At 51.6% G+C, this 16697-nt stretch overlaps 3 protein-coding genes and 1 pseudogene across 3 annotated transcripts; all 4 read left to right on the forward strand.

The window, feature by feature from the left end:
* Nucleotides 1–16697, forward strand: part of LOC116807532 (uncharacterized) — a 1256502-nt pseudogene that overhangs the window by 1054498 nt on the left and 185307 nt on the right.
* Nucleotides 309–5331, forward strand: LOC140681529 (hydrocephalus-inducing protein homolog). The gene is made up of 7 exons (XM_072921421.1): nt 309–415; nt 1774–1910; nt 2549–2670; nt 2758–2940; nt 3335–3487; nt 4575–4799; nt 5050–5331. Exons 1-7 carry the CDS (start codon nt 309–311, stop codon nt 5329–5331), a joined length of 1209 nt encoding a protein of 402 aa, XP_072777522.1.
* On the forward strand, nt 5747–14437 carry LOC140681530 (hydrocephalus-inducing protein homolog). The gene is made up of 13 exons (XM_072921422.1): nt 5747–6013; nt 6822–6959; nt 7824–8011; nt 8186–8368; nt 8605–8724; nt 9942–10101; nt 10206–10378; nt 10535–10733; nt 11372–11471; nt 12098–12197; nt 12673–12841; nt 13775–14013; nt 14332–14437. The coding sequence occupies exons 1-13, from the start codon at nt 5747–5749 to the stop codon at nt 14435–14437; spliced, it is 2142 nt and encodes a 713-aa protein (XP_072777523.1).
* On the forward strand, nt 15027–16612 carry LOC140681531 (hydrocephalus-inducing protein-like). The gene is made up of 3 exons (XM_072921423.1): nt 15027–15213; nt 15583–15815; nt 16457–16612. The coding sequence occupies exons 1-3, from the start codon at nt 15027–15029 to the stop codon at nt 16610–16612; spliced, it is 576 nt and encodes a 191-aa protein (XP_072777524.1).

Consider the following 16697-nt stretch of genomic DNA (forward strand, 5'->3'; position numbering starts at 1 on the left):
CTGGGAGCAGGCAAGTGTCTGGAGCTCTGGAAGTTTCCTGGCTGGTCTGTCTGCCTGGCCAGAGCAGCTTTGCTAAGAATCTGGGTAGGCAAAGATGCTGGAGTTACTTACCTGGAAATGAGGTCCTGGCTAAGAGAGCAGGGGGTGTCACAGACTCTGAGCAGCCGGACAGGAGGACCCCACACCCCCTCCCAACAAGAGCAGGGTGGGATCCTTTCTCAGGTGCAAGCTGGGCCTTGGGAAGGAGCTTTGCTAACCAGGCACTTTTTCCCTTTCCCCAGCCAAACATTCAGCTGCAGATAAAGACAATGAGGATGCTGATAAAGAAGGCTGCTCTGGAGCAGCAGAAAAGGCTCACATACCATCTCCCAAAGAGCAGGTTTCCTAACAAGCAGCTACGCCAGAGTCTTGTCAAGTGAGTAGGGACTCCCATCCCCATCCCCAGGTGCCCCATGGGGAACACCCAGCCATGTCCCCTTCTCCTGAGAGCTCCTTGGGCCTGCAGAGCTGGGAACAGCCTGGACTTCAGAAGGGGTCTGGTCCCGGTGGCTGTGACACGCCACACGTGAGCAGTGGGGTGTCCTCCCTTCCCCAGCACCACGCTGAGCTTTGGACTGCTCAGCTCCCCACAGGTGTGGGGTTCTGTCCCTAGAGCTGAGGGGACCCAGTGCAGACCTTCAAGCCCTTCCAGGCAGGATAAATTCTGTCCCTGCTGACTAGCTCTGAAAGAGACAGCTCCCAGCTGACGTCATGGTTCCAACTAACAGCACACTAAACAAAAGCCAGGGAATCTCAGGAAAACGGAAAGCTGGACAAGACAAACGCAGATCTGAACCAATGTGGTTAATCAAACGTTCTCCCTTTATTCGAGATAAGATGGTAGTTTATATAAGCTTCCACATAGTTTACAGAAACAAAGACACTGTGATTGGCAAACTAATATTGTTTACCTTTTCCTTAAAACGGCCTACACCTTACACTATGAAACCTATACTAATTCACACCCAGACAACCCAGTGGTCCCCATCACACCTTAAGACTATTTCTATCTGCGCCACAAGCTCTGAATTTTTAACTGCGTCAGAGGCTTGAAGGCCTCACAAGGCCCAAATCTGAGGCCTAGTCTGGAGTAGCTCAAATTTCATAACTCATGTCCTCTTTCTCTCAAAAATGCTGCAACACTAAACAAAAGGAGAAGGGAACCGCACATGTCAGCAAACCCTTTAAAACCCCAAATCAGATGGCTTGAATCCTGGTGGGGTGGCAGGGCTTGTCTAGGAAACTTGGTGGGTCCCTGTTACCATCATGATGCAGCACAAGCAGCAGAGGTTTCAATGCAGGAAGCAGATGCTCTGCAGAGCAGATCATGTGGTCTGGTTGCAGAGCAAAGAAGATTTCCTGTGCAGGCAAATCACATTCTAGGCCCCAAACAATTTCAGCCTCAGGCTGTACCCCAGGCTGGGCAGTTCCACTGAGACCAGTGGAGGACTAGTGGACTCACCTGTACTGGCTTTTCATGGCAGAGGAGCTGTGGGCAGTGTCCATTTTAAATAATTTTATTTGCAGGTACTGTTAGTAGCCAATACAACCAAGGACTTGTCAGGACTCCTCCTGACTTCCCTAACTCTTTGCCAGGTGGTCAGGCCACGGGTTTCATGGGCTTGAGCTGAGTTTTTACAGCGGTGAATAAAGAAATAGCCACTTTATTTATGGCTGTCCTCTTGGACATGCAACCAGCTGTGGTTTAAGGACTGTCCTTAATCCTCCTTGCAGAGTTAAGCTGCCTGAGTATATCCTGGACATGGGCCCTGTCCTTAAGGGTTTCACTGAGAGAAGCACTCTGGAGATCACCAACGCAGGGCAGATCCCAGTGTCCTTCCAGGCTGATCTGTCTGCCCTGCAGGATACAGGTAAGCAGTGCTGGAGACACTTCCTGTGGCCTTGAAGGAGGTGTCTCAGATTAGCTTAAGCCACTGAACTTGGGGAGGTTTTTGAGCTGTTTTCTTCTCAGTGCCCCTGCTGGGAGCTTTAGAGGCAGAATTCTCCTGGCCATCCATGCCCAGGGACCTCTCCTGGCCTGCCTGTGACTGCCCTAACGCTTCAGTGCAGAGGCCAGGTGGGCTCATCACCCTGGTCACCTCTCAGCATCCTCTGCCCTTGGCTCCCACAAGCATCGAGTTTCTTTGGGCACTCTGTGGGCTTGTTTTGGCAACCAGTGGGGTCTGCTGTGTATTGGAAATGCTTTGTTTGGAGTTCACACTGTCAGAGCACCTGTATTTATCCTCTATTGAAGAAACAGCCAGTGGGATCCTCTGGTGGATCAAAAGAGGCTTCCAAAAGAGGCCTCGAGGCAAGGCTGCACTTCCATCACAGTGCCTCACTGTGTCTGAGGGCTGTTCAGGTGCACTCCAAGTTTTTATCCAGGTCACAGAACAGCGTGGGGCTTTCCCCAGCCCTCTCAGCCAGAACACCTGTAAGGCTTTAATGTGCTTATGGCACATTTCGTGTTCCTCGGGTATCTCAGCTGCTTTGTGTTCATCTGTTCCAGGTTTCAGTGTGGACCTAGGCCTGATAAAGAGCCTGCCCCCCAGCCACAGCGTGGCGTTTGAAGTGCACTTTGAAAGTGCCCACCAGCCACCGCGTGACGTGGATGTGCTGCTGCCCATAGAGGTACCAGAGCTCTTGGGGCAGGCAGCAGGCTGGGCACAGCAGCAGATGTCACCTGCACCCTCTGCTGAATTCTCTGTCCTTGTCCAGGTGACAAATGGCCCCACGTCTCACATCCGCCTCTGTGCCACTGTGCTGGCACCCTCACTTGAACTCTCCAAGAACACGCTGCAGTTCTCTGACATCCTTGTTGGGCAGTGTCAGGTTGAGACCATCCGGCTCTACAACCGATTCCAAGCCCCCTGCAAATGGTCCATCAAGCCTGTTCTGAAGGTAAAGCACAGGCAACATTGAACACGTAACTTCTTGGCTGGGTTTCTTTGTGTCTCTTGCCCTTTCTGCTCCTGTGGCTGCCTGAGCATTTGGGTCTACAGCATGCTGGAGGAAGCTTCTGAGGGTCTGGATCAAGGCTGGTTTGCCTGAGCCTGTTCCATTAGCGGATGCTTTGCTTTTGTGCCATCTTCACCCATTCCTCCTCCTCTGAGGACAGTAGTTCCCTGTCTGCCTGCCCTGTTTACAGGTTTTCCCTCCAGCTCTAGCTATGGGGGCCACTCTTGGTTTGGCTGTGGGTGCTCTTAGCACTGCATCAGTGTCTCAGAGCACTCAGGAAGTGAGGCTCTGTCCTCGCAGACCAAGGAGACCTCACACAGTTGGTTTCTGTGCCCAGAAGGATCAGCACAAATACGTGACACCAGCCCTACGCCAGAAGCAGCGGGCGCCAGAGGATGAGCCCTGTCCCTTTGAAGTGATGCCCTCCCAAGGAACCCTTGATCCACAACGGTGGCAGAACTTACAAATCTGGTTTACACCCAAGGAGGAGGTGAGACTGGCAGGTGTCAGCCCGGGAGGCCTGTCAGGGCTATCTGGAAATGAGGGCCTGGTGCAGAGAGTGTGGTATGAGCTCTGCCTTCACAGGGAGCTTTCTGCAAAGCCCATACTTGTGGCAGCACAAGGAGAAATGTGCTGCCACACATACTCAGCGTGGCTCAGTTCACCCCAGAGAGCCCTCCCGTGAGATGTGCTTTGAAATGCCCACAGGGAGCTTGCACAGAGAGCACCAGGGCTGCCTCTCAGCACCTGGGGGGATGTGCCCAACTCCCCTCAGCCTGCCCCTTGCCTGGCTGTATTTGCACCTGCGACACTCGGCGTCACAGACACTCGCAGGGGATAATCCTGGAATGGCCAGGCTGGGCTCATCCTGCTGCAGGACTGACAGACAAATCAGCCACCAGACACCTTCCTGGGCACGGCAGGACAGTCACCTGTGCTGCCAGCAGTCCCTGGGGCTCTGGCCTGCCTGCACATTGCCGTGCAGCTGGGGATTCAACTTAAAGGATGGAGCATTCCCAAAAGTAGTTTGCCTGTGGCTGCTGGGTCTCGGAAACTGGCAGTGTGTACCAGCATGGACACAAGTGCTTCTGTGCTCACCAACATTCCCAAGGATCGTTTAATTGCTGGAGAGATGTAACCATCTTGTGTCTGGCTTGGACCGGAGCCAAACACTAAGCAGGGAAGATGACCCTTATTTCTGGCCAGCGAGAGCTGATTTGCCCCTCTCCTGGAGTTGGTGTTTGCCTGATGCAGCAGTGCCAGGACAGTGCCTGGACACTGTAACCCCAAGGGCCCTTCCCATGAGCATTGCACTCCTGCATGACCAGATGAAAATGCCTGACAGTCTTTGTACATCCATCTGATACCCAAATACCCAGTTTCAGTGCACACCAAGATTCATGCCAGTTACTAGACCCAGGACACAGGTGCTGTAGTCCCTAGCAGAAGTAAATACCTGGTTTCTGTTCACCTTGGAGGAACTGATAACACCCTGACCTTGGGGCAAGCGTTGTTGTATTTGGGGTCCTGTCACTCAGGACTTCATGGATGAGTTGTCTCCACTTTTCTCTTTTCAGAGGTCTTACAAGAATGAACTGAAGCTTAACATGTGTGGGAGCAGCAATCACTTAAAGCTGCACCTCTCAGGACGAGGTCTGGAGCCACGGCTGGAGTTCAGCCCCCCAGCACTAAATATGGGATGGGTGCTGGTGGACAGCGATGGGGTGGAGGCCACCGCGGTGGTAAAGAACCCATGCAGCTTCCCCATTGAGTTTTACTCCTTGGATTTTGAGGAGGTGAAGGTGAGAAGGCAGGTCTGGTCCCCATGTACGTGCTGCCCAAGCTTCTCAGCACTCCAGCATTGCCGGGCTTGTGCCAGGAGATGGAGGCAATCCCGAGGGCAAGGCCAGCTCTGCCGACATGCTGTGGGAGGAATTAAATAGTTTGTGTTGTTGGGAAGAAGGGAGGAGACAGAAATCGGGTTTGTTGAGTATGTGGGATAAAAGGCAAGAAAAGGAATCTTGCTATGGTTTCTCTTCCCTACACACACAGATCCTGCGGATGGCACTGGGCTCTGAGAACCAAAAGAGCTTTTTAATGCCTCCACGCGCCGTGGGTGGGACGCTGCTCCCAAAGGTGCTGGAGGACTATGGAGCACAGAAGAGGCTGAAAGCTGAACAGGCAGAGCTCAAGACCATGGCAAAGGCCAAGGTCAGGGCTGAGGCTGAGGCTGAGGACAAGGGCAAGGCAGCACCAGGTCAGAAAAACAGTGAGGGTTTGGCAGTGTCTGTTTTGACTGTGGTCCCAGCTGGGAGTCCATTCCGTACACCCTGAACTCTCACCTTGCTCTCCAGGGCAAGCCCATGCTTTTAGCAACTGCCTGTTCTCCAGCTTGGTGGAGAAAGTCTTGGGTGAAGGGCTGTGGTATCCCAACCCTGAGTGTAGCCAAAGCAAGCCCCTATCTGCCTGCCAGACTGGGGGAATAATCAGGATATTCCCTTGTGTCCCTTAGCCATAAAGACTAGGATTGGAGGAGTTCTTCAGCCAGGTCTAATATCACTGGCTCTTTTATATTTGCACCTTCCTAGCAACAAAAGAAGAAGCTCGTGTTGCTTTCACCAAGTCTCCTTTCCCAGGGTCTGAGGAGTTGTGGAGGAGGATGAGGATCACAGGTGGGCAGGAGGCTGACTTTTCCCCCTGGTTTTGCACTGCAGGATATCACAGGGTTGTCACGAGCCATTCTGAGCCCATGGTGAAAGCGACTGGCAATCCTGTCTCTCGGGCTGACCTGTGCCACCCGCGCATTGCTCAGAAGACCAATAAGCCCCAGGAGAAGGTGGAGAAGAAGCCTGAACAAAACCGTGAAGGCCCAAGGAGTAGTCAGTCCTTTCAGCTGGAGGCGCAAAGTGAAATTGCAGAAGGGGCAGTCAGAGACTGCCGTGACGGGGCGCTGTGCCTGGACATGCAGGTCACAGATCCGAGGGCCATGATGGGGGAGATCGCGAGGGAGGACCAGGTAAAACCCTGCAAGGCTCAGATCTTGAGCTTGCCATGGTTGTGGGCCCTGGAGCATTGTGTCCCCACAGGTGATAATGGCACAGAGCCTTGTCCAGGCCCCTGATGATGTTCCACAATGACATCTGTGTGGATGGGGAGGTTATCACCATCCCTCAGATGGGCAGGAAGTGGCAGTGCTCTGTGTACAAGTGTCCTGTCTGTTCAGAGTTTCCCAGCCTGGAAATCGTTATGAACAGGACAGGGCAGCTCATGGTCATTGTTTTCATCAGCTGAGGCACTCCGGAGAGGGTTGTCGCTGTTGAGGCAGGACGAGAATGAGAGAACTCCAGAAGGCTGGAGTTAGAGGATGTGAACTCCAACAGCACAACTCAACTGATTCATTTCAAATACATCACTCTTTATGGAGAGCATCGTACAGACTAATTTCAGTGGTCTTAAAGTAAAAAATCTCACACCATTGGTGTGCAGTGAATGATGCACAGTGGCAGACCATATCTATAAACAATGTGAACAACAAGAGAGACAGAGGATTATTTACATTCCTTTGCAACTCTTTCCCAGGCTCTAGCCTGGCAGAAACCTCTCTTTTTCTCTCTGACTAAACTGAGAATGCCCATAGAGGTTTCTCTCCTGGTCCTGCTTGTAGCTGTTGCCTCTGCTCTGGAGCCCGCTCACCCCAGCGGGCACAACAAAGCACTTCTATTCATATAAATCAAAAACCCCACTGCCTAAAGCTCAGTGCCTTTAAAGGAGTTGTGAGGATCAAGGTGACACAAGTAGAAGCAGGATTTCCTCTTCTGTTTTAGATGCTGGAACTTCTGGGGCTGCATCCCGACGGGCCTCCCCTTCCCCCTGCTGCTGTGCTCTCCATAGTGGAGTACCCAGAGGAGCGGCTGGGCCCTGCAGGGCGTGTGGAGCCCTTCACCCTCCTGGCACCGCAAGAGGTAAAAAATCACCTAAACCATCAACCTCCTTTGAGGAGAGGGTCCTGAGTGAGAAGGGTTGTCCTAGGTGGGTTTTTTTGTTTGTTTGTTTTGGGGTTTTTTTTGGTTTTGTTTTTTTGGTTGGGTTTTTGGTGTTGTTTTTTTTTTTGTTGAGGTTGGGATTGAAGGTATTTGAGATGGTATTTTATGTTTGTATTTAGGTGTTTATTATTTTTAGGTATTATTAGTTTTTATTAGCAAAACAGTTTCATGGCTGTGAGTTTTGTAGTTTTTTATTGGTAAGGTATAAAATGTTTATTTTTTGTTATGAGGATTTTTAAAATTAAATTATTTAACTAAGAAATGATACTTAGGTTATTATATTTTAATTTAATAACTGATTTTTCAAAGCCTGTAATGTGGACTTTTTTTCTAAGTACATTACTTAACTTTATGAAGAAGAAGGAAAAAGAAGGTGAAGAATTTGCTTTTGCTTTAAAGCTTTTATCTTGCTTCATATTTATTTCTATATTCTAAAACCTTAAACCCTAAGTTTTTTACGTTGTGACATTACACACTTCTAACTAACTACACACTCATAATTTCAGTGTTATTAATTAATTCTGGAAGTCTTCTCTACAGCCTCAGGTCAAATGCAGTGCTCTTTTGTAAGTCTGTGCCTTCTAGCACAGAAAGTTTAAAATTCTCGGTATCTAGGATTCCAACAGTCCTAGGCAAAACAAACACCAATAAGGAAGACCAAGTCCATGGGCAGGTGGACTTATTTATTTATTCTCTTCTGCTGGTGAAGAAAGCCCCATTTTGCTCTCCAGGATGGGGATGCCTCAGGGCTCACCTCTCTCTCCCTTTTCTCTCTCCCCTTAGGCCGAGGCCCCAGATGTGAGGGGCGGTTCTGCCGAGGGCCAACCAAAGATGGGTGAAGCGGCCAGCAGAGACAGCTCTGCAAAGGAGAGACAAGTGTCCACACAGAGAACAGAAAGTCCCCAGGATTCCCCCACAACAAGCAGCAAAAGCACGATGGAAAGTGCCTCAATGCCCACAGAATTCCTCAGGTGAGCCACGCAGGAGGAGGTGATGCCTCTGCTTCTTGGTCCTCTTGCCAAACAAGGTCCATCGACCCCAGCTCCACGGCGACCCTGTGCCAGTGCCTCCAGGGGATGGCGAGTGCACCCTCCTCGTTTTGTTTGCTTCTCAGCAACGTCTGAAGCCTCCTCTTTAATTGCCAGGCTGAAACGGTACCGGTGGGTAGTGCCTGCCCACGGTGAGCTGGAACCGAAGGTTCACTTCTCCACCAAAAAGCCAGGGAAGTTTGAGCAGATGCTGAGGTTTGAGCTCGTGCAGACAAAGCGCCCGTACGAGCTGCCCTGCCGTGGCACCGGCCTGTACCCCAGCATCAGCCAGGACCCACGGTAAGGCTGGCCCCTGGCAGCCCCCACACCACTGCTGCCCCTGAACCACAGCCAGGGCTGACCCCTGGGGCTTCTGCCTGGGCAGATCGTGCTGCCTGAGGTCACCCAGCACCTCCTCCTGTGCTGGAGCTGGCAAGGCAGATGGTGCCTCAGCCTCCAGGAGGGTTTTGGCGTTCTGACGACATTTCCTACTCGGAGCATCTCACAGCTCTTCCTTCCCCGCCTTCTCTGCCCAGGGTGGTGTTTCCACAGTGGAGGAAAACCATGAAGGAAGATGAAATAATCTTCAAGGAGTATGTTGAAAGCACAGAGCGATTCCACTTTGGGCCGCTGATGTGTGGGAAATCAAGAGAGTGGTACGTGCTCCCTGCTGGGCCCTGTACTTTTGTGACATGCCTAGGGAGACAGGCTGTCCTGGTGGCACAGCCCAGGGCAGTCCCCGGCAGAGTCCTGGGAGACACATGGGTTTGAGGGACCACAGATGTGTGAACGTGAGCAGAAAAGAGGCAAATGAGCCTTGGAGGAGCTGCTCTGCCTGCCCAGTGGGTGCCTTGGTGGCCCCCTTGCTGCTGCCGGTCCAAAGGTGACTCGGGGGCAACTTCTGTCCCCCTCCACATTTCAGCTTCACCCTTTAGGAAATGAACTTTATGGTGGTTTGTGAAGTGCTTTGAGTTCTGCAGGTAGCCTGATTGAGCAATTATTCTGTAGATGGTTTTGTAAACCTTTCATTAACCTGTAATCATTAATAAGATTTTATTATTGACCTGCCAATGGGTGTTGGGGGTAACGTACAGCAGGAATTACATTTCCCTGTAATGACAATGCATCCTCACTGTTGGGTAAAGTCTGCCTAAACACTTTGTCATTTAAGCTATTGTGTATTTCTACTTTTACTGTCACTTCTTTTTAATGACATTTAGTATTAAGTTCTGGCTTCCATGGGAGCTCTGGAGGGCAAGAGCTATTTTGACAACCCAAGTAAATGAAATCAAAATACTTTAAAAAACAGACAATCTTTAGCCAGACTGATAGATGGTCTGGGATTTCTGTTTGCCTCTTTAACCCTTTTAATCCAAAGTAATGTCCACACCTGAGAGAAGGATCATTTGTTATCTTTTTGCATTGCTCTTGGGAATTGATGCTTTATGCTTCTTTCTCAGACTTTGCGCTAACCCATAAAATCCAAAACAGTTTCATGACTTTTATGAAAGAAATTAGCTAAACTATTTTTTCAAAAGCCTTTCCTTATACCCTGCAGGGAAGGCCCCCCAAGAAAGAAGGGGAAAGAACCCATGTGCCTGGTGTAGTGTTATTTTTCTAGGCACCTTTGAATTTACATTGTGTTAAAAACTCTTGCAGTGGCCTGAGCATCATCAGGCTTCTGGGCTGGGGAAGGCATCAGAGTAAGGCAAGGACGAGCACACGGCCATGCCCCTGACTGGGATCCATTTCTCACTTTTGTTTGTTAGAGCAGGGTCTTGCAGCATCACTTCCTCGGGTGCACACGGTGCTCTCCTTGGTGTGTGGCAAAGGCAACAGTCTGCTCTGCAGCCTTTTCCCCTTTTGTGGACAGGTACAAGGCCCAGAACTGTCCTGGCAACGCGGAGAATATAACCATCCTCAACAGCTCCCCCATGGATGTAGAGGTCCAGTTCTCCTTTGAGAATGCTGGGGAAGCAGAGACGTTCCTTTTGGACCCTCCCAGCATGGCGCTGAAACCAAAGCAGAAGCAGGTAGGAGAGGGGCAGGCAGAGCAGGGACGCAGAAGTGCCCAGGGGCTGCTCCTCCTGCTCTCACACAGAGCTCTTTCTGTTTCTTCCTGTGGGGCCGTGTCCAGGAGCTGACCATTTGGGCATACCCCACTTCCCCTGGCTTCCTGCAAGACAAACTCATCTGCAGCGTTGGGAAGAACCCGGAGCCAGTGGTCTTCAGCCTGTGCTGCCTTGGGGTGCGCATGAAGCTGGAGGTCAGCCCCCTGGAGCTGTCTTTTAACAAGCAGTTTCTGCACAGGTCAGTCATCCCACAAGCACTCCAAGTCTTGTGACAAAGAGAAAACATTTGACTCTGGTTTCCAGGGCATGGATGGAGCTGCTCCAAGTTGCATTCAGTGGCCAGGCTGGTGTGGCCATCCAGCAGCTGATGCCAAGTGCCTTCCTGTCTCTGCAGCACTGACAGCAGGACCTTGGTCCTGAGAAACGACACCCTGCTGCCCGTGGCCTGGCAGCTCAGTGGGCTGGATGACCTTGCTGAGAACTTCTCCTTGTCACAAGATAACGGCGCCATTGATCCCCGCTCAGAGTTTGAAGTGACAGTGCATTTCAGGGCCGGGCAGATGGGCAGCATTGAGAAGACTCTCCAGCTAGAGGTGAGAGGGGCTGTGTGCTGCTGGGGGCAGGGGCAGGAAGAGCTGCACCTGACAGACACAAGGGTGCTGTGACCCCAACTTCTGCCTCTACACAGCGTTTGCCAGAACGTGCAGTGCATCCACGTCCCCCCAGATAACCAGACACTGCACCCTGAGCCTGTACCACAACCTTGTCCCTGTGGGTGCTTGGAGGTTGTTGTTTGCTTGTACAGACTGCAGCGTGGGCTCTACATTGGACTTTGTCTGAAGCTCCTCCACAGTGCAACAACTTCCCCCCTGGGATTTTGTTCCCCATGGTTTAAGTGTGCATTTCAGAGAAGGTGCTAAGCAATTGGAGAGGGTTGTCAATGCCACCTGCTCTAAGACACCTCACACTTCTTGTGGTTGTTCTTACATCTCTGTGCCTCTCCAAGAGAGCATTCCCTGCTGTAGAGTGCAGAGTTGGGCTGATAGGGTGTTTTACTGTGGCAGAATCCCACTGGGGCAGCCCATGAGATGAACAGGTTAGCAAAGTTCGGGCATCCTCCAACGCTTGTGCAGCCAGGGAGGCCACAGGGGAAGCAGCCAGCAGAGACAAGGACTTACAAGCTGTCTACCAAAAGAACAATCTGAGCAGTGTTTGTTCCTTGCTGCCTCAGGTTTCAGATCCAGAAAACATCCTGGGGATTGTTCAGGCCGAAAACATCAAAATCTCCGCAGAGGTCTATAACATTTCTCTGAGCTTTGACATGCCTGAAGGTCAGTGGATGCCTCCTAAACAAAGCAGTGCAGGTGCACTGCATTACCTTTGGGTGACCAAAGCACTGGGATGGGATGGGATGGGATGGGATGGGATGGGATGGGATGGGATGGGATGGGATGGGATGGGATGGGATGGGATGGGATGGGATGGGATGGGATGGGATGGGATGGGATGGGACAGCATGCAAGGATGGCGTGGATGCATAAAGCATATACCCTGCAAGCTGTGTGGAATAAAGCATCGTCAGGGCACTGACAGCCTTAAGTCTCTTTCCTCTGACCTTTGAAGTGTGCAGCTTCATGAGCAGATTGGATCTGGGGGCTCTGAAACAGCAGTGACGTGAACAGGCAGTTGGCAAGCCCCATAGGCTCAGCACAGCATATGAAGTAATTGGATTTGTGCTTGGAAATGAGGAAATGGGAGCTGAGCTCCTTAGCTACTAAGCCTGCAGATATTTTGAGTGAGAAGAGAAAGGGCAGACAAGTAGCTGGAAAACACCTTCAAGAATGGAAACTTACTGAAAAGGGTTTTGTGCCAAGACCTCCATGTAGCTTGTGACCTGGTGTATTCTGCAGCAGCTCACAAATACCGTGTTTGACCTCGCTCTGTGGGTTTTCCGCAGGTCCAGCTGGAAGTTTGGAATTTGGAACCATTAATGTCCTCGATAATGCGAAGCACGTCCTGACTCTACAGAACAAAGGGGCATACAACATTGAGTACAGGTAAGCCCAGCTGCCTGGTAGTGAGCATTTCCTCGGATTCCCAGGCCTGAATTCTCCCTCTGTCAATGGCTAGAACCTGTTTCCATGCTGGCTACCTCGTGGTAAGTACAAACCCTGGGCTCTCTAATATCAGTTATTTCACCAGAGAATCCAGCCACAACCCAACAGTTCTTCACAGCTCAGCTGGAGCCCAAAGGAGAGCCCCAAAATTTCAGCCACTGAAATGCTGAGATTTATTGCCTTTCTTTGATGGTCACCTCCTTTCTCTTTCTGAGACTCTGTAAAGAAATGAATGAAAACTTTCAGTGTTGAGCTTTCTTGCAGTAACCTCATGATTGTCTGCACTCTCTGTCAAGATCCAGGATTCCCTGAGCAGAGCTTTTCCTTTTTTCTGGTCCTATGCAAAGTCCAGGCTGTGCTGGTGGCACCAATACTATTAGCTGCAGAGATCTCCATCCCTTCCCTTTCTCCCCAGTTTCATGCTGGGCGGTGCAGGTCCCAGGATGCGAGACGTGGCCTCCCACTTCACTGTTGAGCCTAAGTCGGGCATGCTGACTGCCTCCCAGCCTGGCGTGGATGTTGAGATGCTCTTCCACCCCACAAGAGAAATTCTCCTCAAGGACAAACCCATCCTGTACTGTCAGGTGAGCTGCCTGGGCCAGGCTGCGTTATCACATGGTGTTTTGGGAGCGTAAACAGGATAGGTGCCCGTGAGTTTGTGGGCCCCAAGTTGGTCAACTCCCTGAGGGCTCCCCTGGCAGGGGAGACCCTCCTGGAACAGTTCAGTGTCAGGAATGAGAGACACATTGGACTCCTTTGGTCTTCAGGTTCTTGTTTTATTGTTATCTTACCAAAACTTCAGCACACTGTCTGTGCCCAGACCTTGCATGCGTGAAAAGAGCACAAAAATGGCCAACAACCTCGTGCTGCAAGGTTTTTTTAAGTCTAATCAAAAACTAAACTACCCAATTAAGAAGTGACATTTTTCCCTTTCTAACCCAATAACTGACCCCTAACGACCCGCAATGCAGATTTTTCTACCTAATTACAAGATGCCACCTAAACCCAAGAAAAAAGAGGAAGAAGAAGAAAGAAGAAAGGAACTCAAGACAACACCCTATATCCTTCATCTTGAACCCATCTATAACATACTAAAAATGCTAAAACCTAAATTTCTCCCCTATGTGACATACTAAAGTACTCTCTACAATCTGTTTCACACTTTTGTGGTCTCTAGTTTACCTTGAGGCTTTGGAAGTTTTCTCCATGAATGAGGGTCAAAGTCAGTGTTTTCCTGGGAGTCAGAGCACTCCAGAGAAGACAGGGGGATATTCCCTGGGTTCCCACAGGTGTCTAATGGAAGGAGGGCTTTGACTGGAGAATCCTCTCTCCTACATACACAAACAGTCTTTCAAAACCATTTGGGAGGCTTCCTAAGTGGAGCTGAGAATTCCTAAGTGGACTCTGGAGGAGGTGCCTAAAATGGGAGGGGTAAACTGGAGGCCTGGGGTGGAGGCTGGGGGCTGGGGTGGAGGCTGGCCTCTTTGCTTTGGTCACCTCCCTTCCTGTGGACGCAGGTGAGAGATGCCAGCTCCGGTGAAGGAAGCGAGCTTGTCGGCAACATCCCGTTGAGGGTGTCGGCGAAAGCCGAGTACAGCAAGTGCAGCGTTGAGCCTGCCTCACCCATCAACTTCGGAGCCATGGTCAAGGGCTCCAGGAAGACCCTGACGGTCGTGCTGGACAACAAAGGCACACTCAACTTCAAATTCTGCATCCGCCAAGCACCCGAGGAGGCATCAGCCTTGGAAAGCAAAAGGTAGGAGAAGCCCTGCACCACCCTTCCTGTGTGAGGAGGCAGCGCCCCACAGCTGGAAAGGGGCAGGCAGCCAGGAGACCTGGGCTATTGTCCATCTGCATCCCTGGTCTGGGGAGAGGGAGCAAAAAAGCACCTCGGTACCCCACGTGTAGTGTGAAGCTGGTGATAGAGCTGCTCTGTCCAGCACTGGGAGCTGCAGGTTGCTCTCTGGGAGCCATCAGGAGGAAGGCTTTCCTCTCTGAGGAGGAAGGCCAGCCTCAGCCTCAGAGGAAGGCAGGGGAGCTCAGCATGACAGATACCTCTGCTTTCTCCTCTCAGTTTACAGCAAGGGGAATCTGCAAAGTGCTCACTGAGAAGGAAATCAAGTTCCTCGACACAGGTGGGTGACTCCTGCTCCCCAGCAGTGCTGCTGCAGGGGATGTGAGAAGATGCTGCTGTGCCCGGGCTGGGGGCTCATCGCCACAGGGTGGGACATGGTCTGCAGGATGGAGTCCAGTGTCTGCTCAGTCCCCCTGGCAGTCCTGTACTCTGCCTCTGACCTGGAGCTGTGGGGTCAACAGAGGGGAGCAGGTCCTGTGTTTGCTAGCTGTGAGGCAGCGTAGGTCTGTGCACACCACAGAAGCAAAAACATCCCCCACTGAACTCCCGGTCCACAGAGCTCAGACAACATTGCTTTTTCTTCTTCCCAGTTCCCTCCCATCATTTCTCACAGCTATTTCTGCTCTCTGCTATTTCTGTTACCTCTGGAGGATCACAGCTACCACCTTCAGTCTTCACCCTCAAACTCCTTTCTCTCTGCCACTTGGGACAGGCTTGCAGCTCCTCTTGGCTTGTTGCTCTCAGCTTGGGGCTGCCTTTGGGCCATGGAGTTATCCTTCCCTGCCCTGGGACTGGGTGCTTGGGCCCAGCTGGAGGCCAAGGCAGGACATATTCCTTGCTGGGGTGCTCAAGGCACAGCCATTAGCCATCAGCCTCTCCTGGAACTTTTCCTGCAGCGTCGCCTCAGTGTTGGCATGTTGACGGTGTCCCCCTGCTCCGGTTCCATCGGTCCCGGGGGCCAGCAGAAGATCTCAGTGGAATGCCTTGCCAGGCAGGAGGGGACGTGTGAGAAGCAGCTCTACGTTGACATCACGGGCAGAGACCCCAAGGACAATCCCCTCGGCATTCCCTTTACCCTGATTGCCAAGTCCTGCCTCCCAGGTACCTACTGCCCACAGTGCCCTTGGTCACACCTGCTGCTGATCAGCACCTGAACTTGCTGCTTGGACAGAGAGCCATGCTAGGCCTGGGTTCCCTCCTTAAAATCCTCAGAGGTTCCAGCCCTCTTCGAGTCCACCAGTGGACTCATCCCTCCCAGCTGAGAGGGATGCATGGAAGGATAAAAGGAAAGCAATGCTCTCTAAGGCTGAGTTTGACTGAGCTCCATTCTCAGCCAGCTCCCCCACCCAAGGCTGGGTTTAGCAGTCACCCGGGCAGAAAGGGCTTATCAAGCCTTCTGAGAGGCCAGCAGGGCCCAGATAAACACATCAGGGAGGCTTCTCCGTGCTCATCCCTCTGGTGTGTCCACAGCACTTGTTGAGGACGTCACATCAATCTTTGAGGACTACCCGATCTGCAGCAGCACCGACCTCGTCCAGAAGATGCAGTCGGTGAAAGGCGCCGGCCTGTTCGTCACAGATGAGAACAGATTCATCTTCAGCAATATTCAGGTTGGGCGAGAGGCTGAAGCTCATTTCAGTATCTACAACGCACGCCATCTGCCATGTGACGTGGTCCTCTCCATCAAACCGCTGTCTGGAGAGGTAAGAACAGGAGGCCAAGGTGGAACAGAAGGCCAAGGAGGTGGTTGCCCTCTAAGGGCCGTTTGAGAGCCTGTTTTGTTCTCCAGGTGCATTGATCCTGTGGCCCAGACAAGGCTAGCTCAGTGCAGGTCAAAGTGCAGGGGAGGGCAGCAGAACCAGGGAGCAGTTGTGTGGAATTCTGCATGTCTTGGTTTTGGCTCACACCTCTGGGTCTTCGGTGGGAGAAGTGAATCCTTCTGAACCTCTCTGGGAAGCACACACAGAGAGGGGATGTTATGACCTGACATGCCAGGGCTCAAAGAAGAGCATTTTCTCAGTTATGAATTGACATGCCAGAACTCCAAGCAGAGCATTTTCTCAGGCTCCCTGGCTTTTCCTTTTCCTTGAAGGCCAGTTCTAGGTCATTTGCAGGGTTTTCCATGCAATGCCCACCTCCCAGATAGGCTGGGGCAGCTGCCAGCCCTCAAAACACACAGTGCTTCAGCACAAAGTCGGCATTCCCTGGGAGGGAGGGAGCCTGCCCAGGGAAGCAGGAAGGAAGACACAGTGTCTGGGACTGCTCTCATTAATGCATTTATGGATAAAACTGCGTCATGTTGAAAGGTGTTTCCTCCTAACACTGCTCTCTGGGTTCCCTCAAGGAAAAAAGCCCTATCGAAAACATTTTCAAGTTGTATCCAGTCAAGATGTCCATTCCCGGCTCATCCTATGCCATTGCTACGGTGACCTTCACCCCACCAGAGGAGCAGAACGACAACTGCACTTTCAAGGATTCCCTTGTCATCCCAAAAGGGTAACTGACCCTGTGAAATACTGGGGGAGGCCTCACTGATAGCTGCCTCTCCCCTGGGAAGGCACAGACCTCTTGTTAGCGCTAATGCT

This window comes from Taeniopygia guttata, chromosome 37 (genome assembly GCF_048771995.1).
Source record: "Taeniopygia guttata chromosome 37, bTaeGut7.mat, whole genome shotgun sequence".
In the NCBI taxonomy this organism is placed as follows: domain Eukaryota; kingdom Metazoa; phylum Chordata; class Aves; order Passeriformes; family Estrildidae; genus Taeniopygia; species Taeniopygia guttata.